This window comes from Malaya genurostris, chromosome 2 (assembly GCF_030247185.1).
Source record: "Malaya genurostris strain Urasoe2022 chromosome 2, Malgen_1.1, whole genome shotgun sequence".
Taxonomy (NCBI): Eukaryota; Metazoa; Arthropoda; class Insecta; order Diptera; family Culicidae; genus Malaya; species Malaya genurostris.
In genome coordinates, this window is record NC_080571.1 from 76,902,555 (window position 1) to 76,927,879 (window position 25,325).

At 38.1% G+C, this 25,325-nt stretch overlaps 1 protein-coding gene across 1 annotated transcript in view; it reads right to left on the minus strand.

Moving 5' to 3' along the window:
- The window catches only part of LOC131432746 (zinc finger protein squeeze-like), a 128,647-nt gene that overhangs the window by 80,976 nt on the left and 22,346 nt on the right, over window positions 1–25,325 (minus strand). The window contains exon 2 of the mRNA XM_058599236.1: window positions 6,792–6,824. Coding sequence (XP_058455219.1) covers window positions 6,792–6,824 — 33 coding nt within the window. The remainder of the gene's footprint in view (window positions 1–6,791; window positions 6,825–25,325) is intronic.

The following is a 25,325-nucleotide window of genomic DNA, read 5'->3' on the forward strand; positions in this document are numbered from 1 at the left end:
AAGAAAAGCCCTCATTTGTTGACCAGTTGCACATTTGCACTATGCTGCACAACTACTGAGCTAAGGAAGGTCTTAATGTAAAAACTCCCCGAAAATTTTTCGGTCATAGGTACAGCTGTTCGACATAGAAACATTTGTAGTACAGAAAAGAAAAATAAACAATGAACTCGACGAATTCCAGTCACCGAAAATAGTGTTCTTGACAAGTTAAACAACATCAGCAAAAAAACAAAAAAGAACGCTTCCGAAAAATTTGGGCTTGCGCTTACAAGCAAAACATTCTAATTTACAGTGGTAATCGTAAACACTGGACAAAACGGGGTGTCATTTGTTTTGCTGTTGGTTTGCGCATTCGGTGGTTTTCTATGTCGTTACGCCACAGACAAAATGACGTTTCACTTTTGGAGAATATAGTACAATAGCAACCATCGAATTCGGCAATAGAGTTAAGCGTTCTGATATGGAATTGTCGAATAATTGGAGCTTACTCTACTAGTTACCTTACCTTTCATTTTTAACGACTCGTCTTCAACTTGTTAGTGCCTAACAGTTCAAATTGAACTACTAGTGAACTATTTCAGGTGAATTTGAACCCCGAAGCAAACGTTGTAATGTAATTCTATTTGAGCTGCACATTCAACCATTAGATTAAAAATCTCACTCATTTAGTTACTAGTATAGAAATGTTTCTAATTTAACTAACAATAAGGGAAATCTACAGACCATACAAAAAACCATAAAGCTAACGTAAAATTTTGCTCTACTTTGTGAACATCGTTTTGATTATGAACGGTGAAGAAAAATAGAGTCGAGTACCTGTTTGTCACTGACTGGTTCCTTTGCTTGATGCAGTAGAATTTGTAAATAAAACTTTCAACAAATGTAAGCCTCGGCTGTCTGCAGACACTGGCCACCGTACAGTTTCATTCATTACCTTCGGATGTTTTGACAGGCTCAAGGCTGGGCCTTTCGGAAGGGTGTCTTCAGAAACTTAAATTACCTAACCATTGCGTGTGAGGTGTTGTCACAGGGTGTCGACTGGAGTCGGAACAGGATTCTCTTATTTCTCTTAATTTTTCGACTTAAATTTCGATTTGAAATTTTGTACTTACTTTTCCCGAGATGGCTGAACCGATTTACACGAACTTAAATTCAAATGCCTTACGTTTTTTTTTGAAAATTCCTGACTTTCATCCTGACCCGACTACTGGTTCCGAAATCACAGGGTGATTAGTGTAAAAATTCCAATTTCAATTTACTTAGTCTCTTTTCTCAATGATGGCGAGACCGATTTTTACAAACTTAAATTCTTATGATTCTATACAAAACTTCTGAATTCTACCTGGATCCAACTACCGGTTCCGGATTTACTGAATAGAGTGTTAGACATTTCCAGCAGTTATAAAGAGCAGTGGACTTCGAAAATCGTCTTTAGCCACTCATAAGGAAGCACAAAGGATCAACTAAGGCTTGTTCGTGACAAAATCTGGACACCCCTAAATGCGTATATCTTTGGAAATATTTCATCAAAGCGTGAAATATTTCACAGACTGACGAGCTTTTCATTGTGTAAAATCAATTTTTGGTGATCGAAGATGTAAGAAAACTTGAGAAAAAGTTTGGTTTTTCTGTAAGCAGTGTCGATAACGTTTTTAAATTTCGATGCACGTTCGCAAACAGTCAGGAAAGCTGGAAGCGGAACAAAAACGGATTTTAGGTCCGTGGCTTCCGATTCTTGAAACACCGGAAATAGTGAGCACAAACTCTAGAATGGAACTCACTTTTCTCAGCCAATTTCTACAAACTTAGGTGCAAATGAAAGGTCTTATGATTCCATACATAACTCCTGAATTTCATCCGGATCTGACTTCCGGTTCCAAAATTACAAGGTGATCCAAAATTTCTAACTGTCTTATAATGGAAGAAGGAAACACAATACCGCCTGTACGAACGATGCACGCTGTGTGCGGTGTTCAGTTTCTTAAGCGCGGTATAGAAAACGAAAACCAACACCGAAGGTTGATTTTGAAAACACAAGTGAGTATGCAACTGATTGAAAAATAATACCCTGTTTAACTTTAATTTCATATACAAAAGTAACGGAATTGTAGTATTTCGCTTATTCTCGAATAACTGGTTTAATCGGAATAGAGTAAGCCAAACAACTGGTGTTAAAACAAAGACTTGTCCCTTTATATAGTGTACGACATAAAATAGTACGACATTTTCGAAGCAGGCTGTAAAACTATTCGAACTTGTAGGCCTAGCTATTTAATGACCCCAAAAACTTACTGCAATTGTGACAGTTCCCCGATTCCGGTTCCGGAAACAGTTATTCGATGGGACCAATATGAAACTTGCCTCGATTGTTCGTGAAATGTTTTTGAGAAATGCACCAGTACACCGCTAGGTGGATTGAAACAGGTTTTTTCTTCTAATACGATTACTTCTATTCTGGCATTCTTCAACAATAGTAGATAATTTCACCAAAAGCTGTTCCACAGAATGGGTCATTTTTTGCAAAGGTTGTTTCGACGACAGGCAATTCGTCGAATTTGTAATTTTGCGAAAAATTTACGACTTAATGTTGTCAAAAGTTGAATATCTTTGGACAACGAAATAAATCATCAGAAAAAGTGTGAAAAAATCAGTTCTAAAGACTTTCTACAAAAAAAAAAACACAGTGACTGAAAAAATCACTTCCAAGATTTTCGTTCATGAAACAAGCATAACCTCGAAGTTCACAAGTGATTTTTTGTGTCAGCGAAACTTGATGACGACTTTTCACCCACAGCAATATTGTTTAAGAGATAATCGAAAGGAAGAAGCTTCTCCGGAAATAATTCGATGCGGAATTTTCACTACGTTTCAGCTCGACACCAAAGTGAATCGTGCCATATTTCATTATTATATTTTCATCAATAAAAAAATCTCTACTGAATAAATTCACAACTAAGAAACAATGACTGCGATATTTTCGATGCCCGTAGGGTTGTCAGTATGAACAACGATATTTTTTCCACATTGAGTTTTATGGATTAAAACTCATAAAACGCTATTTAGCCAGAATTTGATGAATGTGATTTCTAACAGGAGCGCAGGATTTTGCATGTCTGGAACACACAACACCAACGATTAGGGGGGCAAATCTTATTTTACCCCAGGTGTCAAATTTTTTCGGTACGCCACTGATTGCACTGTTTAGAATAAACCCTATAAAACGCTATTTAGCCAGAATTTGATTAATGCTATTTCTAACAGGAGCGCAGCATTTTGCATGTCTCGAACACACAACACCAACGATGAGGACGGCAAATCTTATTTTGCTTCAGGCGTCAAATATTCTCGGTACGCCACTGACTGCACTATTTAGATTAAACCCTACAGAACGCTATTTAGCCAGAATTTGATGAATGTAACCTCTAACAGGAGTGCAGCATTTTGCTTGTCTCGAACACACAACACCAACGATGAGGGCGACAAATCTTATTTTGCCTCAGGCGTCAAATTTTCTCGGTGCGCCACAGACTGCACTATTTAGATTAAGGCCTACGTCCAAGTACCATGCGCGCTGGTGGTTTTAGGAAATTTTCGATGGACGATTTGAAAAATTTGACAAAACCGGAAATATACAGATCTTTGAAAAACTTTTATCTATCTATCTATGGTTGGAAAATTCGGAGGATTTTCCGATGGTTATCAAAAAAAAGCTCTGAAAAAAATGAGTTTTTGTGATTTTTCACAATTAATTGAAAAAATAATTCGATGGTATGAATTTTGTTATTTTCAAATAAATCTTATGCTGGCTACAAGGATCACATTCGGACACATTTTTGGAAAACCTTTTCACGCTTTTCTTGGAAAATCAACGAATTTCATATAACCGATTTCGTAAAATTTTTTGAAATTCGTTGATTTTGTATGAAAAGGTTTTACAACAATGTGTCCGAATGTAATCTTTGTAGCCATCATAAGTTTCAAAGACTGTCCCAGAAAGTATGGACGCAACCAAAAAACCGCTGCCATTTCGCAATGGTTCAGAATCTGTCAATTTTTATGGCTGCGTCCTGTTGTTTACACTCTTCTCTAACCATTTGTGCAGTTGTTTATTTTTTTTCATTAGTTTGTTTCGAAATGCGTGGACGTTCAGCAGAACAACGTCGAAAAATTGTGTACAAATGGTGCACAGAACGCGGACTGTCACTGAGAAATATAGCAAAAATGGAAGGAGTAAGTGAAAAAGCCGTGCGAAATGCAATCAGGAAGTTCGGTAAGGATAACACTTTTGAGGATAAACCGAAAACGGGTCGAAAAAAAGGTTCTGCTAACCCTCAGTTGGAAACGTATACTGAAGGCGTTCGAACAAAAGAAGGAGGTTTCAGTTCGGGATGTGGCCAAAAAAGTGGGCACTACGAAGTCAAATGTTCGAACGTTTGAATCTTCGAACCTATAAGAAGCAGAAACAACCAAAACGTAGTCCGAAACAAGAAGCATCGATCAGGCCGAGGGTTCGAAAGCTGTACAATACGATTTTTGCTGGAAATTTGAACTGCATAATCATGGACGACGAAACCTACGTGAAACTCGATTACAAATTCTTGCTGGGACCACAATATTATACGGTGCGAGAAGGGCAAGTGTTAAACCATCCCGAGACATCGATTGAAGTCGAAAAATTTGGTAAGAAAGCTATGGTCTGGCAAGCAATTCGTAGCTGCGGTAAGATTTCGAAACCCTTCATCACCACTGCTTCAATGAACAGCGAAATATACATCAAGGAATGTTTACAAAAACGACTTCTACTCATGATTCGAAGCCACAAGGATCCTGTTGTTTTCTGGCTAGATCTTGCTTCTTGCCACTACTTGAAATCAACGGTAGAATGGTATACTACCAAAAATGTCACTTTCGTCTCAAAAGACATGAATCCACCAAATTGCCCACAACTTCGACCAATTGAGGAATTTTGGGCATTAACGAAGGCACATCTTAGGAAACATGTCTCGGCAGCCGAAACCATTCAACAGTTCGAAAAAGATTGGAAAAAAGTGTCAAAACTTGTCGCTAAGAAGTCTGTACAGAATTCAATGAGGAACGTTCGCAAGAAGACGCGCCAGCTAGTCTACAATGGCTAAGTAGCAAATGTTGAGAATAATATTCTGTTGTTGTCGTCTAATATTATCAGTATATCGAATAAAATTTGAATATCTAACACTTGTGAATTATTTACAGCGAAATCAAAGTGCGTCCACACTTTTTGGGACAGTCTTTATTTGACAAAAAAAATATACCATCGCATTATTTTTCCAGATAATTGTGAAAGATCACAAAAACACTCATTTTTCAGAGCTATTTTTGATAAGACTCGGGAAATCCTCCGAATTTTTCAGCCATTTTGCCCTGCAGATAGATAAACGATTTTCAAAGGTCTGTATGTTTTTGGTTTTGGTAAATTTTTCGAAATTTCCATCGAAAATTTCCTAAAACCACCCGCGCGCATGTGGTACCTGGACGATGGCCTTAAACGCTATAAAACGCTATTTAGCCTGAATTTGATGAATGTGACTTCTAACAGGAGCGCAGCATTCTGCATTTCTCGTACATACAGCAGGCGCAGCGTTTGACTTGGCGTAGCAATAACATGCACTTCTGTTACTTCAACGTATAGTATTATCGTCATCGTTATAATTATTATTAATCAGAGTTCTTGGTTCTACCACTACTGAATTCCATTACTTGCTAAATAAATTTCGAATACATCTCAACTATATATCCACTTATCTACAGAGCAACAAATTGCAGAGGAAAAATAACCTTTTTTTCATTTCAGCCGCCCTAGACGCACAGAACATTTTCAGAAAGGTCCAGTTTTCGTTCATCGGCGGAAAATTAATTTCCCAAAAATCTTCTGTTCGAGAATCACAGCAGATATATTCAATGTGCGAACTTCATATCACTTGAATATCATGTAGGAGAATGTTCGCTAGGGAAAAGTTTTTGCCATGTGAGATCAGTTTCAGTGAGAATAGTGTTTGCGAAAAAAAAACAGTAGTGAACTTTTTTTTCAGTGAGTTTTCTGATGAAAGATTTTTTGTCTGAAAATCACTTGCGCAAAATTAATAAATTCGGAGACAGCAAACCGAGTCGATCGAGTGAGATGTGTTTTTAGTGGATATGCAACTAACGTGCCAATTTTTCCAATCTTACTATAATTAAAAAATACTGAGCATTCATAAAATTACTTCTATCAGTTTTCTCATTCGGACATGGATTGTTGTATTTTAACGTTTAACTTTGCCACATGAACGTATAAGTCATTTTATAATGCAGTGCACTATTTGAGGTTAAGTACGAGTACAAGTAATGTAAGATCACTTTAATAGGCTGCAAGACCAAAAACGAATTAGAATGACATTCAAGAAAGAAAAAAAACACACACACACACAAAAACAAAGTGTTATGAGCGACGTAAATATAAAACGATTAAAAAGTGTGATTTGGTGAGTCGGATTGCGGGTTAAAATGGTGTTATAAAAGCGCAAAATAAGCGAAGGTTCACGTCTGAACGCACGAGGAATTAGTTAATTACAGAAAACAGCTGTAAAAGTGAGTTAATTACGAATTAACGGAAGCAAATAAAAAAAACAGAAGACTAGTATGTTAATAATAGTAGTGCAATAGACGAGAGAGAGTGAGAGAGAAGCTTTTCTAGCAAATATGAACTAAAGTTGTGTTAGGCGAAACAAAACAGATTTTAGTGGGAGGCCAAAACATGGGACATAAGAACTAACCTTCCGATTGCGGCTCGTCTTCATTCCGTATCGCTGTAGGGAAAAAAAGAATCGGAAAAGATACACATTGCATTAGTGATATTGATTCCGGAATTTTCTGAATAAAATGATTTTTCGACAACATAAAAAAAAACATTCGAATGAACGAATTTGAATCGAGAAAAATTAGAGTTCCTCTGGGAAGAATTGTGCGTGTGAGTGAACTGATTGCGATTCGAATGCAGAACACGTCCGGTCAGACCTCATGACGCTTATCAACGCACGATCGCAGTCGACAGACGGAACCGGACGCCAGACAGTTTCGATGTTGGAGTTTCAAACCGAGCCCATCCCGATATCAGATATCATCTGCCCCAAACTGACCCCATCTGCTAATACATATGCTGCCTTCCCCTCTCCCTTTCGCTGTGGTTAATTAAATGCAGTCAGATATACATACATATAAAGAGCAAATGCTCCAGCAGAACAGAAAAAAAAATCTGAACGAATCCCCACTGCACAATAACAAAGAATATTGAAATTTATTAAAATTCGCCTCTCTGCACTAATTATTGGTTAGGTCATTCAACAGAGGAAAAAAAAGAGTGTAGAGCGCAACAAGCCAAGCCAACGCGTCGAATGGGCGAAGGAGAAGTAGGCGTCGCGTCGGTGCAACCGGTGAACGGTGCATAAAAGTGCATAGAAAAAAAAAGTGTGATTACATTTGGAAAAATTAATATTAAACGTTACATGCGTTGAAAATGGGGGCCATAGGGGATCAGGAAAAACGCCAACGAGGAGCGTACTCCGCCGCCCGGTTTGATTCGAGCACACATTGACAGGTCCGGTTCCGCAGATTAGACATAATTACAATTACGAGTTCACAGCGCGGGGTTCAATGTGGAGTTAGGGTTGTCGTTCGCCGGACAATGCTCTTCCAGGACAAACCAAAAATAGTTCATTTAAACCATCAAATTAATTCATCTGATAAGTGCACGAACGGTTTTCATTCCGATTCGTTTTCGATTTGAAATACCATTGAATCAAATAAAAGGCTAACTATCAATCGCCACCAGGAGTTGCAGGGAAAGCATACAATCAATTGGTGAAAACAAAAATGCCACATACACACACTCATCGCGTTTGTTGGCAGAATTCCGACTTCCGCCAGCTCCGTCTGCGGTGTGCCACATTGCAACTCGTGCCGGGCAGCGGCGGCGGTTTTTCCATTCTGCTCCCATCCAACTTTTCCGCTCGCAAATTATGAACGTGGCGATGATAGTTACGATGATGATAACAATATTAATAATAATAACGATAATGTAACTGATTTTTCCCTGCTAATTTTTAACGCAGACCAATTTATGGTATCGGCTTTTTACTGCAATATATAGCAAGAGCACCAAGTTAATAGTACTGAAAAAATTGCTAATTGTACTGCTTGATAAAGTTGTAGGAAAATTTGCATCAATTTTTTCGTTTTGACGTTGAGTCGTAGTGACTCATTTTCAGCTTGAATATGGTCTATTCAATTTTAGCTTGCGGATCAGGGTCATTTCGCAAAATGCCATTTCGCCGAAAGCCGATTCACCGAAAGCCATTTCACCGAAAGGGTCATTTCGCCGAATACTGTAATTGTTTTAATATCGTAATTGGAATTGATTTAAAATAAAGACAAATGAAAGATGATTGCGTAAACGCCCGTTCTGTTGACCTACAATTGTACAATTGGAATAAAGATTGATTCATGAACATTGAAACGGAGTTCCCAACTTGTTGAATACTAGCTACTAAGAATCAAAGCAATTGCGTAGGTGTATCTACCAAACAAGTGTATGTGATATTTTCCGTTTATTGAGTGAAAATGAAAAAAAAATCTAGTGCGGCTTCGCAACTTCGTTCTGGTTCGTGTGCTGTCCGACCTCGCTTCCGCTCGTTCGAACCTAACTAAAGCAAAGAAATCTAGCTTTGAGTAGACGAGGCGAACGAGCAGGTTATAGGTTTGTATGCAAGAGGCCGCCGCTTCCGACGCCGGGTCGGCGGCCAACTCAGCTGGCGTCGCCTCGACGGGTTTATGCTGCCGGGCCATCTTGGCTTCGGTTATGTGTCTGCACCACATCAATTATCCAGAAGACATGATAACACACAAAAATAATAATATGATGTTTTCGAAATTACCCTTTCGGTGAAATGTTCAATTCGGTGAAATGACCCTTTCGGCGAAATGACCCTTTCGGCGAAATGACCCTTTCGGCGAAACGGCTTTCGGCGAAATGGCTTTCGGCGAAACGACCTTCGGCGAAATGGCTTTCGGCGAAACCACTTTCATCGGTGAAGGTTGAATAGTGCCATACAGTTGTTCAAATCATGTCGTCGAAACGTCCGTGAAAAACATTTGTGCACTTGGAATCAAAATCCAAAGGTGTCTCTCATCTACACACTTAAATTTTTTAGCTGAGTCTCGGCAAAAAAATGCCGAGATTCGCACAGCCGAGTAATCAGCAATCATCTCGGCAAAAATAAAATAACTGAGCGTCTCGGCACCCTCAAATTTGACAAACGTCAAATATTGCCGAAATCGCCAGCATAAGATTTACTGTTTGCTCAGTGAAACGTTCGCTAAATATTCGGCAATAAAATAAAACGAAAAAATGAAAAAAACAAATTACCGAATCATCAGTAGTTAAAAATCTAGTCAATTAATTTTGTTTGTAATTTCTAAACATTATAAACACACCATTCAGGATCAAAAATTCATTTTATTAACACTTAAAGGAGGCTTACAAATTTGTTGCCAGTAGTGCTTAAAGCCTCTACCTTAAAACATGTAGCATAAAAAGCGGCGTTTCCAGATGCGGCCACCTTGAGTCGAGCTGGAAATATGAAAATAAAAATAAATATACAAAAATTTTCAATATTCAATTATGCATATACGGTATTGTTCAAAAAATAAACTTACTTTGATCTATTGAATTTGTCCATGCATTGGGTTATTTTTTCGCATATCCCCCAAAGTTTTGTCTCGAGGACTCTTTGAGCCCCGTGTTGGGTGTTTTTCCCTTATAAGGTGATCTGATAAAGTCGCTTTTTATAAAGCGAAACATGTCACTATATTTATATTATATTTTTACTTGCAAGTGGTTCCACGTTTCTTCGAAGATTATCCATTTTTTCACTCGAGAATTTCATCAGAAAATAATCGCGCAATGCGAAGCGAAAATGTAACGCGGCAATAAATGACAGCTGTCGTGCTGAATCTCGGCAACAGCTAGCGCATATTCCGAAATCTCGGCAAACGTCTCTGCTGATGTCGGCATATCTGTTGTTTACTGATAAATTCAGCAAGCAATTATGCCAAATTTCGGCAAAGTGAAGCATTTTACCGAAATATCAGTGAATGCATTTAACGAAGTTCAGAAACATGCGTATTGATTACTGAGCAATCAGCAAATTCAGGTGTTGCTGATCAGTTTCGGCATTTTATTATGCCGAGCTCAAGAAATGGTTTTAAGTGTGTATGAATTGCAGCGAAGTTTGGCATTATAAAAAAAGGCAACTGTCCCTCGTGTGATAAGAACCTTCAAGGAGCGTCTGAGCACATGAAGAAATGAAGAAAGTCTAAACATGTCAATTTGAGATGTCGTTAAAATGTCCAAGTTGATAGTCGGTTTTGTGTAGAAAACTTACGTCAAGGCCGCGTTCGGTAAACTTCCTAGCATGTTTAGTTTCAAAATCAAATAGCGATGTTCCAGAGGATGTTCAAAAGCGTTATAGATATTTGCAAGTAAATTTTCGATCTGGCAGGTAATTTGCGAATGTGGTGAATTATGGACTCCCTTATTCACTTCCGAAACAGTCAACGGGACGATCGAAACTTCTGTGTAGAGTGCTTCGAGGATCGTCTTTAGCCACTCATAAGGAAGCACAAAGGATCAACTAAGGCTTATTCGTGACAAAATCTGGACACCCCTAAATGCGTATATCTTTGGAAATATTTCATCAACGCGTGAAATATTTCACAGACTAACGAGCTTTTCATTGTGTTAAATCAATTTTTGGTGATCGAAGATGTAAGAAAACTTGCAAAAAAGCTTGGTTTTTCTGTAACAAAACGAATTTTAGGAACCACCAAAAGGACGCGAAGGAGAAACAAATTTTGCAAAAGAGACCAGACATTTCGGTTCTGTGGCTAGAAAAGTAAAAATATCTCCCACTGTCGTACATACTTCCAAGCACCGGCAAGGCCTTTTAATGTAAAAACTATACCGAACCGTAATGATAAACAGATTGAGACGGCTGGGAAACTTTACACTTCAGTCTTTTTATACAACTGCCGTACAACGGAACGACGTAGAGGATTGATTCAGGATGAACAAAATGGCCAAGTTTCCCAATAAATATTTGGTTTAGTAGGCGATATGCAGCTGTGGTCGAGCAAGCTAAAGTTTCATCACAACCGGAACAGTAAATAAGCCAATGTACCGTGAAGAATGCCTAAAGAAACGATAATTTCTTACTTCTACGCAGCCTTAACGCCTCCTCGCTGTTTTCCCCTGATTTTGGCATCTTGTCACTACGTCAAAGATGTTTTGGAATGGTATGAAGCGAATCCCGAAAGATGCGAATCCACCTAACTGTTCGAAGTGTCGACCTATCGAGCGGTAATGGGCTCTCGTAAAAAGAGAACTCTCTCAATATACGCTACATGCTACAACTCAAAACTTCGTAAACATGCAGTCTAATTAAGTATCTGTAATTAGGTTGCAGATAACTAACAATGCACAATTCAATGGAAAAATGCATCTTGGATTGAACTATTAGCAAATTTGTTTTATACGTAAGTTGTTACTCAGGTATTTAGCCTTGACAACAGTGTTGCCCGGTAGATTTAACGTTTCCATCACAAAGTTTGACAGTTTTAACCATTACCATCTTCAGAACATTCTGTCATCTGAGCGCTATTTGTTTTGTTTACAGTGAGTTGAAAAGTTTACCTCAGAAAGAAATTGAATCGTGAACATTTTCGTGCATTGATTTATTACATTTTTCGTCATGGATTATCAAGACTCAAGAGTGCTTCGATCAACTTAGTTTGACTTTTGGCAGTGTAGCACCATCCTATACGACTATAAAAAACTGAAATTCAATCGTGGTCGCAGTTCGCTTGCCGATAAAATCAAATAAGGTCGTCCAAAATCAGTTGTTTTGCTAGAAAACACCGATGTTTTGAAAAATCTGATAATCGAAGATCGCCATGTGACGTATCGTAAAATGGAGGCAGCCTTGGGCATTATTGTGAAAAGTTTATATGTTATTTGGCATGAACATTTTTTCATGTTGGATCCTACATAATTTGACAATCGCTTAATCTAATTCAATGCCATTGATCCTTCCGAATCAAACATTTGATAGTCGACAGATTTTAAATAAACAATGTCAGTACCATTACTCATTCAAACTACTTGATTTTCGACAAAAGATTTGCTAAATTGTTTTCATTGTAATACTTATATCGGTCGGCCTTTTCAAATCATTGACTTGAGAACAAAATAAAGCAGATTTAAAATTTTCCTTGAACTTAATTTGACTTTAATATTAACGGATTTTAATACACTCAAACAGGTGCCAAAAGCTTTCCGACAATCTTGGACAATTCTTACAATAAGTAAAAAGGAAAAGTTGAAAAATCTAACCTTTTAATGTTTAAAAAAAAAAACTCCGCAGAATTCCTGATGAAATTTGGCAATTATATGATTTTAATATGAAACATTCGGAGCAGGTTTGATGGTTTAGGACGATTTCATAGGACAATGGAGAACTATTTTGTATAACTGAACATTCATTCCGAAACATTTTGGAAGACTTCAGAAGACCTCTGGAAGGCAGGAGGTTGGGTGTTGAAAAATCTCAAATGATCTGATGGGGCAAAGTCTTATTCCACATCGGAAATCAGTTCAATATGGCTCAGATGGCACGTTCCATCTATTTTTCATAATTGCGGTAGGCCTCATGAAGGAGAGAGAGAGAGCAATTTCTCGATTGAATCATTTGTATTACAGTAAAGTACACAAAAACTACTGTAAAGGTATTGGTTAGATTTGGGCAGGCAGAAAATAAATTCACAAACTTCTCCGAAAAGGCCTGAAGGAATTTCATCAGCAACTACCAAATATTGCACGTCAAAATAGTGCTAATAACAAAACTCCAATGAAAATTGCTCTTGGTCCAAGAAATCTTGAATCAAATGGGATGTATCCAACCCTCCGTGAAACATCATGATCCCTAAGTGTTGCAAAAGATCAGTTAAATGATCGGTCCGAAGCTCTTTCTTTGTAATTCGATTTCGTTACGATTGGATTGCAGATGGAAGATAGACTCTGATCCTGGATGGGAATGAAGAATACTATAAATTTTCGCATTTTTTCTGACGTTCCTGTACACAAATTGAGTAAAAAATGATACTTTCGTAAGCAGTTAAAAACGCCTGCAGTAAAAATAATGTGGCCCCTCTTTTCAGCGATGGTATATTTCGATGGCAAATTATTTCAATCGAGATAAAGGATTTGACCACTATTTACAGTGGAATTTCAGAAACATAATTCCTAGATTAGACTCTTGAAAATTTCTAAAAAGAACCGTTTAACATATTGCGCATTTGTATTGAATTCAACTTGATTGTTTTCAATTGACTTCCCAATGTTTGCAATTAATTTTACATCTGAAAACATATTTTCATAAAATGAGTCTTTCCCCGATACTATGCACTTATAGGGTACTTCCCTCCAAAAAAAAACCGATAAGGATCGGTGGTTTTGTGAGGTTATGAAGCTATTCCTTGTGCCGAAGAGCCAATACCTCACGGTACGAGATAGAGCTGTCTTTCCGATGATTACAGATCAGCTGTGAACTTAAAGTTCACAATTTCATATGCGAGGGAAATGGCATCGATTTTTAAACCACCGGTAAAACCAAGTGGGCATTGTTTTCATGTTTATTTTGATTTATACTCCATTTTTATAAAAGCCTGCTTTATCGAAAATATTCATGCTTTTTGGTTACCTGAGAGAAGAATTTCTGGATAACTCAAGTCAGCCTTCTACGACTACTAATATTATTGTTCAGCTTGAATAGTATATTTTTTTTACTACGTCATCTATAATTGCATTTAGCGATTGTTTTCACATATTTTTAAAAACACAACAAAAAATCCTAAATTTTTATGAATAGGAATTTTGAATTTTAACGAATAGGAAATTTCTTTACTGCTTAGTGCAAACCTAAACAGTTAAATTGGAACCACTTAGTAGACGCTATTTTTTCAATTGCACCGAAGCGCAACGTCTTCCCGAAGGAAACCAATATGCGGCATTAACTGACCGAACACACATTTTGGTTATTTTAAGGACTAAGGGCACATAACCGTTTACACTATTATTTCCGTTTCGTCTTTAACTCGTCAGTTCAGAGCAGTTTCTTTTTTCTATTTCTTCGCGTTTCGCCTTCGGCTCGTCAGTGCTTAAAGCAGTTCAAATTGAACTGCCATCTCGTGCCTAGCAGTTCAACTTAAACCGCTAAGCAGACGCAAAGTTTGCACTACTTATGCAACCCTTAAATAATCTTGCACAAGTGCTATAAGCACTGACGAGCCGAAGGCGAAACGCGAAGAAATAGAAATAAAATATGTGCTTTTTGTACAAAACAACAAAACCCCTAAATGTTTCTTTTTTCTGTTTCTGTACAGTAAAATGCAGCAATTTAATCATTTCGCTATTAAAAATTCGATACGCTCTGAATATGCCGTTTGTCGAAATCGGTTTTTTAATATGAATAATTTGAAAACTTAAAAACTATGTGATTACCAATCGGTATACAGTGTGTGGTAGGAAGTATTTGAATAAATTTAAACATTAATACTTTGACAATTTGGGCAACTTCCAGGTGTCGATATCGTCCGGTTCGTTCCACGGAAGAAACTGGAATATAATCCAGAAAAAAGTGAAGTATAAGTTAATAAACCTAACCACGATTACTAAGGGAGATACTGATGAGTCGTCGTTTTTCCGTCCGGTAGGTAACGGTTCAAAATTTCCTTATATTCCATATACTTTATCCATCAACGATGTAAACGGTGGATGTTTGGACGTTCATTTTAAAAAATACAAGCGAGAAATAGACAAAGAAGATCTATCCAGAGTTATAGTGGAACATAACTTGCCTATAGAGCAAGTAGAGAAACTGATATAGGCTCAAGTGACCCGACATCTATTCTGTTTCCAATCCGTTCCGTAAAAATTTCCAGACTAAAAATCTCGCTGGTAGAATCCTGCTGGTTCTGGCTGGTAGAACGCGGTGACAAACGAATTGGTGTGTATTTTTCAAAATTAAATGAATTTGCTGTAATCTGTTGCTCTCGTTTGTTCCGCCTTATTTAATGTGTAGTAGAATATGTTTCTCGTCAATAAGTTGTACTTTAGTATGATGATTATCGATGTTTGGAAGTATGATAGAAGCATGTCAGTTTCGTATTCACCGTCAACCAGTTGTGTCTCTGACATTACCCACCCGTCTTTGATTTGCAGAATAGAAATTTTAGGAATCTTTTTTTTTTTACTTCAGAAGATGCACAAAATCCCTGTTATTTACATGGATTTGGTAGGCTCGCTAAGGTGTAAAATTTAGCGTTGGGTAGATCGGACCAAATGAGTAAACCTAAGCAGATGTGAACGGTTTTCGATCGGTTTCATGAAATAAAAATAAATAATGATGAGAATCATTTTAAATAAATCGGTCCCCTGCAAACAATTTTCTACCCGAGTTGGTTGAAACAGTTGACCGAGCGGTTGCATAAATTAAACAAATTTTCAATCTGCTAATTTTTTCAATTCCTGTCCCTAGCAAAAACCGGAATTAGTGTTCGTGTAGCAACGCGGCAAAAAATCAAACTAATCCACGCGTGATCGAGCAAAACAGTTGCTATAACAATAGATCGGCGGAAGCAGAGCCTACTTTTTATTTTGTATTAAACACGGACACACCTGTCACCACCAGTTCAACCGTGGTGAGGTGAAAATTAAATTAAAATATAACAATTTGCCAACGGTTTTGCGGCCCTTGGGGTCGGGACGTCGGTCGCCGCCGGGAAAACTGTCCCGCATGCATACGGTTCAAATCAAACAAAAAAAAATCGAATAAAAATTATCCGACTTTGACTGACTATCGCAGATTTCCAGGGTACCAAAAAAAAAACAAGAACTGGAAAACTGGGATCCAAAAGACGTCCAAAAGCCAGCTCGCCGAAGCAAACGTTGTTTTGATGGAAGTTACTGAACCGACGAACCGAAAGTTCATCTCTGGTTTTGGAATTAGCACGGAGCAAGGTCATCTTTAAATAGCCCGGGACTCCGGTTTGGTATTTTGAATTATTGACCCGGCACGCTCGGTTTGTGACTGCGAGGACGCAAAGTCCGCTGATAAGATAAAGCCTGACTGCGCTGGTGATGATGATGATGATGGGCTAGGGTTTTGGTTCAGTGTGTGTGTTTGTTTTGGAACCGGTCGTTTCGTGGTCGTAAAAAAATAAAACGATTTAAAAAAATAGATTTGCTGGGAATGGTTTACGTTCGCGAGGATTAAAGTTTATGTAAGGGGGATCGCGCAGGGAACTGATAACGGCCCCATTGATGCTGATTCTATCGACCACCTTCACACTTCAAGCGTGCGATTTATTGATTTATGGCATTCGATAGATTGAGCAGATCAGAAGAACCAACGAAGCTATCCAAGTACCGAAAATCTTGGTGTCGTGTGGCTTTTGATAGTGTTGCAGGATGTAGATAATTCGCTTGATTTCAAGGCCTCCTAGAAACCTACGGTAAAACAAAATCAATTCGCTCTAAGCATTCCGGGCAACGCGAAATGAAGAAAAACCCGCCTACTGCAATGACACGCGAATCCACTGTGAAAAGGTGAGAGAGACCCCACGCGGCGGTAAGTGCAAGGCGAGAAAGTGTGCCAATTTGAATTTCTTTGCTTTGCGTGCATCGTCGATGCCCCCACCCATCCTGCCTCCGAAGGGGTTCACACACACATAAGGCACCTGGGAAACAAAAAGTTGTGCCCCCTACTCTCCCGCCAAACGATGGTGGTGGGGCAAACCAAAGTTGACTCCAAGACAAGACGGTTTGCAGCCCCCAAAACCGTTCGTCCATTGCTGGCTGATTGGTGTGAGATACGAGAGTTTGTGGATCCGCCTTCTTATTTCCCGAACCGGCGCGGGAAAGGGGAGAATCGATCGGCCACCTGTCGAGCCGGGCCGGGCCGGGTTGGACCCCGTTCGGCATATCGGTGGGAGGCGCTAATTAGACGCAATTATACAATTGAAATATGCTAATTGCACTCCGCCGATAGTGTGCTGCACTCGGGGTTTTCCTCTTCGCTTGTGCGCTTGTGACTTTTTGATGGATTTACCCCTTCCTTTCCGCGCCCCTTGTAGGTGGGTCCCAGTCTCGAGAGGGGCTGGCATCGAGCTTAGCCGTCTGTGTGAAGGAACGTCGGTAATTAACTTGGAAAGTCGATTAAATTTAGTAACCCTTTAATGGCGATCTTCCATGTAGGGTCGGTTCTACAAATTTTTCCGTGATCTGAAAAGAGTGATTAACCCAAGTATCGCCTCGCAATCGATCGGTAGCATCTGACCGTATAAGGGTTAACTTTCATGAGACTTGTAGTATCGTTGCGGCCATAGCCCCTCTACCTTTCTGTTGTTGTTGTGGAAGGTGGAGGAAAGCGCGGCGGAGAGTATCCATGTTTAAGTAGAACACGCAAAAAAGCGTATAACAATACCAACTACCAACTAGGCCTAGGTGGCTGCAGTGTTTCCACGCTGTCTGCCTGTATGTTTTCAGCTGGTATACAAACTACACCACTCACTCACTAACTAGCTCGAGTAGGGTCTCCTCATCGTAGACATTCGAAAATTGATGTATAGGTATGTTGGTAGGTAGGAAGTTACGATCCATTGCAAAGTGGCAATGGCTCGGTGAGTCAGCTGCCGGTTGCACCGAACGCCGCTAGGCAATTTACAACAAGTGCTAGCGGGATCCTTTCACCCTCCCACCCCCTTAAAGACACCTTTCGTGTGGCCCTTGTGCGCATTGGTTACATGCTGGTTAGCCAGGGACACGCCCACTTCGGTGTCTGCGCACGGTCTGGAGCGTTGGTGAATCGTCTGGGGTCCGAAAACTGTTGATGCACTTCGTTAGTTTCAGTGCGTTTTGACAATTGACGTCGATTGAAGATTGAAGATCGATGCAACATTTTACGATTTGTTTTCTAGGATAAATGAGGCTGTTCTAACTGTTTTGACGTAGGACTATGCAAACAGTGTCAAAATCATTGTATTAAGTTTTGTGTTCCACATATATTTGATTGAAATGTCCCACAAATGGACCAGAAGGTGGTAGCCTCGTAAAGTTGAGAAATTAAAATCATACGTACAAAAATCGAAGCAGAGCCCAACCGTGTTGACAAGCAAAGTTTCATTACAAAAGGTCTTGTTCAGGAACTAAACACCAAAAAAAAGGGAGAGGGTAATGTCAGAGACATAACCAGGGTGACAAGTGAATTAGCGATTTCAATTTCCCGGTTTTTCCCGGTTTCCCCGGTGCGCGAGACTAAAAACTCCCAAATAGGCTATGTTCATTTTTTTTAAATATTTCTTTTATTCAAACTTTGAATTGAAATTCTATGTCCAAAAAAACATCGAGAATTGAGTATTTTCGGGTATCTGCTTGGAACTACGATTAAAAATCTTATCCACAGTTTGTCCAAACGTTCATATTCTGAACTAACAGTACCATTCAGTACCATGTCAGTATTCCATCTTTATTTTGTCTTTTACTTCGCCAGTAACTTCGATGTAACAATAGGATTAAAACAAGAAACATATCTGGCCAACTGTGATGGAAGTGATCAGTCTTGCATGTCACTAAGGAATGAAGTATCAAAATTCTGGCAATTTTCTTGAAAATTCACACGGAACGACCGAAATTAGCTCTGTGCCTAATTCGTGTTACTGTTTTTGAATTAGTTGATTTTAGCAACAAAATTTCCAAAATAACTATGAAATTAGTTAAAATAGAGAATTTATGGGGAAAAACTGAAAAAAAACTTAAAAAAACTGAAAAAACTCTTATTTTTAGAGAACGTGTTTAGTTGGCGAATATCCTGGACACAAACCAGCAATATTTCAATCCAACACGAAATTCTCATTGACAACTAATTTTGTTATGAAAATCAGAAAATTTGTTTCTATTTATCTATCACTATCATTGCTGAAGGACAGCATAAAGAAAACAAAAATGAATTTGGTTTTATTAACAAGTTTATTGGCTAAAAACTCATGAGAAGTGTCAAAGCAAAACAATCCATTAAAGAGCTAAAAAGGACAGTCTTGTTGAAACTGCTTGCAAATTGTTTAGATGTTTTTCGCATGTGTTACGATATATCCATATATAAATTTCTGATTCGATTTGTAAAAATGACGTAAACTTTTAGTGGAAAGTGTATTTATTCAGAATTTGTGCGCATTTGAAGCGATTGTGCGTAATAATGTTTTTAGTGAAGTGAGTTTCGAATGTTGCACTCTAATTGTTCACGTCAAATGATGTTTTTTAAATCATGCAACCTTCCGGGATACGCCGTCCGGTGTACTACTCATATTCGGTTTTTGTTTTCCGAGTGCTCAAAGTTTTCAGTGAGAGAATCGAATGAAGAAAACAGCGATTTAGAAGACAAATTTTTAAAAAAAAGTTTATGTTTCGTTTTTGTCTTTTTCTCCAATACACAACATCGTATTTATACCTGCCAATATAGAAAAGACAACCGCGACTGAATTTATTTTCGGTACTAGTGTGCCATCTAGTGGCTAGTAGTCGTTACGGTGTTAACGTTTCTTCGATGACAGTGCGCCATATAGCTGCAAATTGCAGAAGCCAATTCAACCTTTTATGTTGGTTGAAAACAGCGTTTTATTCCTCTGATTCAACTAAAAAAATAGTTGAATGGATATGAAGTGTGCATTAGCTAAGAAATGACAGAATGTTTAATTGTTGAATTTAACTAAAAAAATAGCCCTTTCAACAAATATTTTATTATTATTAAGGGAATGAGAATTAAAAAATCTAAATTCGCAAAAGATTTTTTTAGTTTGCCTAAAAAATAACGAACTAAAATCAGAAAATCAACTAATTTTTTCGCCAAAATGCTGATTTCGGTCTTTCCGTGCAACACATTTTATTCAAACTTCTTGCTTTTTCCAATAATGCTCTTAAGCGCAGCTTTCACATCATATTCGATTAATGGCGGTGTTTTGTAGTTTTCCAGAATTATCATCCGTTATTTTAAAGCCTAATGATGAAGAGTTGAATTTAAAATTTTACAATTAAAGTTAAAATAATTATTTTTCGAACTATTTAATCTTTTTCAAGACTACCACTTATGCAAGTTAGGGGTGTATTCTAGAAATGGGTAAAACCGTTCATTTCAAAGAACTGTTGAATACTTGTACCGAAAGAATTAGTTCTACTGAACCGTTTTTTCGTTTTTCTGAAACGTTGTATGTTTCTTCAAAAATAATATGAGAGCTACAAATTATATTTGGTAGTAAACAGATTCAATAATAGTGAGTGCTTTTTGTATGTGTTCTACCCGACTTCTTCTAGCAAACAGTCGCGTTTCGTGACAAAATTTACGGGTTGTGCACTGCTTATATGGTATGATATCAGAACCGTTTCGACGTTGCAACTGAGACAGCAATTTGTTTTCAACTGCCATAAGCATAAGCCACCGAAGCCTCTCCTGAATGTGTGCATACAAGTTCTCACAGAGGCCTATTTGATCAGTTGTGCAGTGCACGAGGTGCACATGGGGACGACACGCCACTGCTAACAACATATACGATATTCTTTCAGTGTTGGGTTTTGGCGAGAGAACAAAATTCTTCTAGAATTCGCAAAATGTACGCTTGTCACTTTGGAAAAACAACAATACATGCCTCTAGTGACTAAGATGATAAAATGAAAGTCATAAAACAATAAAACAAATATTGTCACAATTTGACGTTACACTGGGGACGCCAATTTCCGAAGTTACGCGGTTTTTTTCGGCATCAAAAAAAAACTTTCGATTTTGGAAGTTTCAAAATTTTTCCATGTTCCAAGTCGATTTTCACAAAAAACAAAAAATTGAGATTACACTAGATCTGGACGTTTCATGCATTTCTAAGATATTTGGCATCAAAAAATTTTTTATTTAGTTTGAAGGTTTCTTTTCACGTGGATTTCCGAAGTTACGCGGTACGTATCCCCCGTGTAAAAAGTAACTTCAGTGTACTGAGACAAATTTTGGTGAAATTAGGGGAATCATTAGCTGGCAACTAAAAACACGGCTCCTAACAATTCTTAAAAAAAAATCAAACATGTAACCTGATGCTACTTTTACCATTATGCATACTTATTCTGAAATTTGAAGACAAAGATCCTAAGTGCAAATGACAGTTCCTCTTTCTTTACTCTTTCTTTCGATAATTACGTTCCTATTGCACAAAACAGCTTCGTTTGCGAAGCATAACGGATTTATACACGAGCGAGTCAGCTCCCGTTTCAACGAAAGCTCTTTCGTTGAAGCAGTTTCTTGGAAAGCCGTTTCTTCGAAAATCACTACTCCGTAGCAGTTCCATTGGGACCGGTTTCGACAAAATCCGTTTCGCCGAAAACCATTTCGTTGAAAACGATTACATCGAAATTCGTTCATCAAAAAGCAGTTTCGTCAAAGGCCGTTTTACCGAAATCCGTTTTCCGTTCCGGAAACAGTTCGGTTGAAGCCGTTTCCGTGATTTTTTTTTCGGGAACAGTTTCGTTAAAAGTCATTCCGTCGAAAGTCGTTTTACCGAAAATTCCGTCAAAGCCTACTTTACTGAAATCCATTTCATCAAAAGCAGTTTCTTGAAAGGCTTTTGCATTGAACATCACTTTCCAGAACAGTTTCGTTTGAATCGAAAACCATTTTGTCGGAAATCGTTATGTCGAAAGCCGTTTTACCGAAAACCATTTCGTTGGAAACCATTTTCATGAAAAGTTGCTCATCCGAACACAATTTTTGAAAGCTGCTTTACCGTTTCACCGAAAGTTTCGTTGAGAGCAGATTCTTCGAAAGCCGTTTAGTCGAAAATCATTTCTCTGGGAGCAGTTTCATTGAGCCATTTCTTCGAAAACCGCTTTGTTGAAAGCCGAATAGTCAAAAGCCATTCCTTCGAAAGTAGCTTTATTGAAAACTGTGTTTTTTTTGTGAAACTGTTTCGCCGAAAATCGTTTGATTAAAAACAGTTTCATCAAAAGCTGTTTAAGCAAAAGCAGCTTCATCAAAAGCGTCCTTACCAAAAACCTTTTTACCGCAAGTAGTTTCATTTGGAAACCATATCGCCAAAATCCGTTTCGACGAAAACCGTTTTGTTAGAAGCCGCTGAATCGAAAGCCGCTCAGTAGAAAACCATTTCGTCGGGATTCGTTCTACCGAATATTATTTCGTTGAAAACATATTCATCGAAAGTCACTGAACCAAAAGCAATTTGATCAAAATCTGCTTAACCGGAATCCGAAATTCGTCTCACCGAATGCTGTTTCTTGGGAAGCCGTTCCTTCGAAATTCATTTCTCCGTATCAGTTTCGTTTGGGAGTCGTTTCGACAAAATCCATTCCGTCGAAAATCGTTACATCGAAAGCCGTTTTGCGGTAGATTGTATTGTTGGAAGTCGTTTCGGTGAAAATCATTGTGTTGAAAACAGTTTCATCGTATATTTTCAAGTAAGTTCAGGCATATTGACTCTGACTCTGTTTTACACGGACGGATCGCGAATTGAAGAAGCGACAGGGTATGGTATGTTCAACAATAATGTTTCGGCCTCATTTAGGCTTCAAGAACATGCATCTATTTATATAGCAGAGTTAGCAGCAGTTCAGTATAGTTTGAATGTAATCGTCACATTATCTCCAAACCATTATTTTCTCTTCACAGATAGTCTGAGTGCAATTGAAGCCATTCGCTCAAACGCTGCTGGCAAAAATGAACCTTTTTTCTTGGGCAAAATAGAACAGTGCCTGAACGTCATATTGAATAATAATTATCAAATCACAATAGTTTGGGTTCCGGCTCATTGCTACATTCCAGGCAATGAAAGAGCCGATATTTTAGCCAAACGTCGTGCTTTTGAGGGTGAAATTTATGAGAGACCGATTGCTTTCAACGAATTCTATAGCTCGTCTCGCCAAAGAACACTTGCCAGTTGGCAAGCTTTTTGGGATAAAGATGATCTGGGTCGGTGGATGCACTCAATTATCCCTAAAATATCGACAAAGGCATGGTTCAGGGGACTGGATGTGAGTAGGGATTTCATTCGTGTGATGTCCAGACTCATGTCCAATCACTACACGTTAAATGCACATCTCCTTCGAATTGGACTTTCCGAGACTAATCATTGTGCTTGCGGCGAAGGTTACCGCGATATTGATCATGTTGTTTGGACATGCGTGGAGTATCGTGATGTCAGATCTCAACTAATAAATTCTTTGCGTACCCAAGGTCCAATGTCCCAGTTCGAGACATTCTTGCTTGTCGTGACCTTCCATACATGAAACTTATTTATCATTTCATAAAGAAAATTGGAGTTTCAATTAAATAAAGGCTCCTTTTAAGACTTAGTTCTGATTCCAGCTGCGTCCATGAGTTCAACCAATAGCTAAATTAGAATAGAAATTATGTAATGATACAAACAAACTCGAAACAGTTTATGAAATTATCAACAAAATGTCTGAAAATAACAGCTTATTTTATAATTTATAGAAGTTAATCGTTTGGTTCAAATAATATTTCCGAGTAGATTTTATAATAAATGACGAGTTACCTAAGATGATATTTTAGTAATAAGAGGAATATGTTTTAATAAATTCAAATCGTTGTGACTATGTTAGAATTAAATTAGGATAAGAATTTTATGTAAAAGTGATGCTACGGCGAAGAAAAACTTATGTAAACTGCCTTAAGAAATAAACGTATTTATGAATAAAAAATCAGTTTCATCGAAAGTCGTTCATCCAAAAACAATTTAACTAAAAGTTTCTTCACCGGAGCAGTTTCTTTGTAAATTATTGCTCCGAAAGCAATTTCGTTGGGAGCTGTTTCGTTGAAAGCCATTCCAATTTTATCTTCGACACCATTTTTGTACGAACACCAGTTTCCAAGATACAACGATTTGAACGGCAAAAATTCTTCCACTCCCCTTCTTGAGTCCGATTGGTATCTTCGTTATTGCAGAACAAATAGTTCGCCATACTGAAGACGTTTGCAAAATTTCATCAAAATTTGAGCAAGCGAAATCTGATGACTTGTTTATTAGAATTTGAGAAATGCTTCCAGCCAGCAAAGCTTCCTTCTGAAAAGAGCTTTCCAACATTAACACTTACCGGATCTTTAGCAGTTAGCTGAACGAAGTCGGTGTGTTGTTTCCCAACCAGGCACGCTTCATTGAATCCATAGCAATACAAAAAACTTGACTCATTCCAGGAAATCGTCTTCGAGTCGTATAGTCAAAAGTTATTCCGTCGAAAGTAGTTTTATCGAAAATTGTATTTTTTTTTGGAAACTGTTTCGCCGAAAATCGTTTGATTGAAAAAAGGTTTCAACGAAAACTGTCTAACCGAAAGCAATTTCGTTAAAAGATACTTTACTGGAATCCATTTCACCGAAAGCCGTTTTTTTTAAAGTTGTTACTTTGAAAATATTGTTTTTTGGAGCAGTTTCGTTGGAAGCCGTTTTGTCGAAAGCCATTTCGGCGAAAATCGTTACGTCTATAGCCGTTTTATCGACCGTTGTTTTATCGGAAGTTGTTTAACCGAAAACTAATTCGTTGGAAACTATTTTCACAGAGACCCACTTCACCGAAAGCTTCGTTGAGAGCCGATTCTTCGAAAGCCGTTTAGTCGAAAATCATTTTTTTTGGGAGCAGTTTCATTGGAACCGTTTCGTGGAGTTGTTAAAAGCCATATAGTCAAAAGTTGTTTTGTCGATAGTCATTTTACCGAAAATTGTTTTTTTTTCTAAATGGTTTCACCGAAAATCGTTTCATCCAAAGTTGTTCGACCAAACGCAATTTCATCAAAAGCTGCTTCATGGAAATCCGGTTCACTGATAGCAGTTTCTTTATTTTGTATGGAGCAGTTTCTTGGGAAACCGTTTCGTCGAAAACTATTTAGTCGAAGTATTATACAAAACAATATACAAAAAATAGCTGAGCTTCTTGGAAACGTTGCCTGATCGTTTTGATGTTGCCATAAACTCCTTTCCCGCGAAGGTTTATTCTTGAGTTCACGCGGTACAGGGTAAAGTTATTCCAGAAAACTTCTGCACGATCCCTTTTTAGTGTTCTCGTTAACATTGCTTTCATTTTTCCGATATTCAGGAAAGTCTTCCACATTTTCTATTTTTTGTGCTCTTTGTATTACA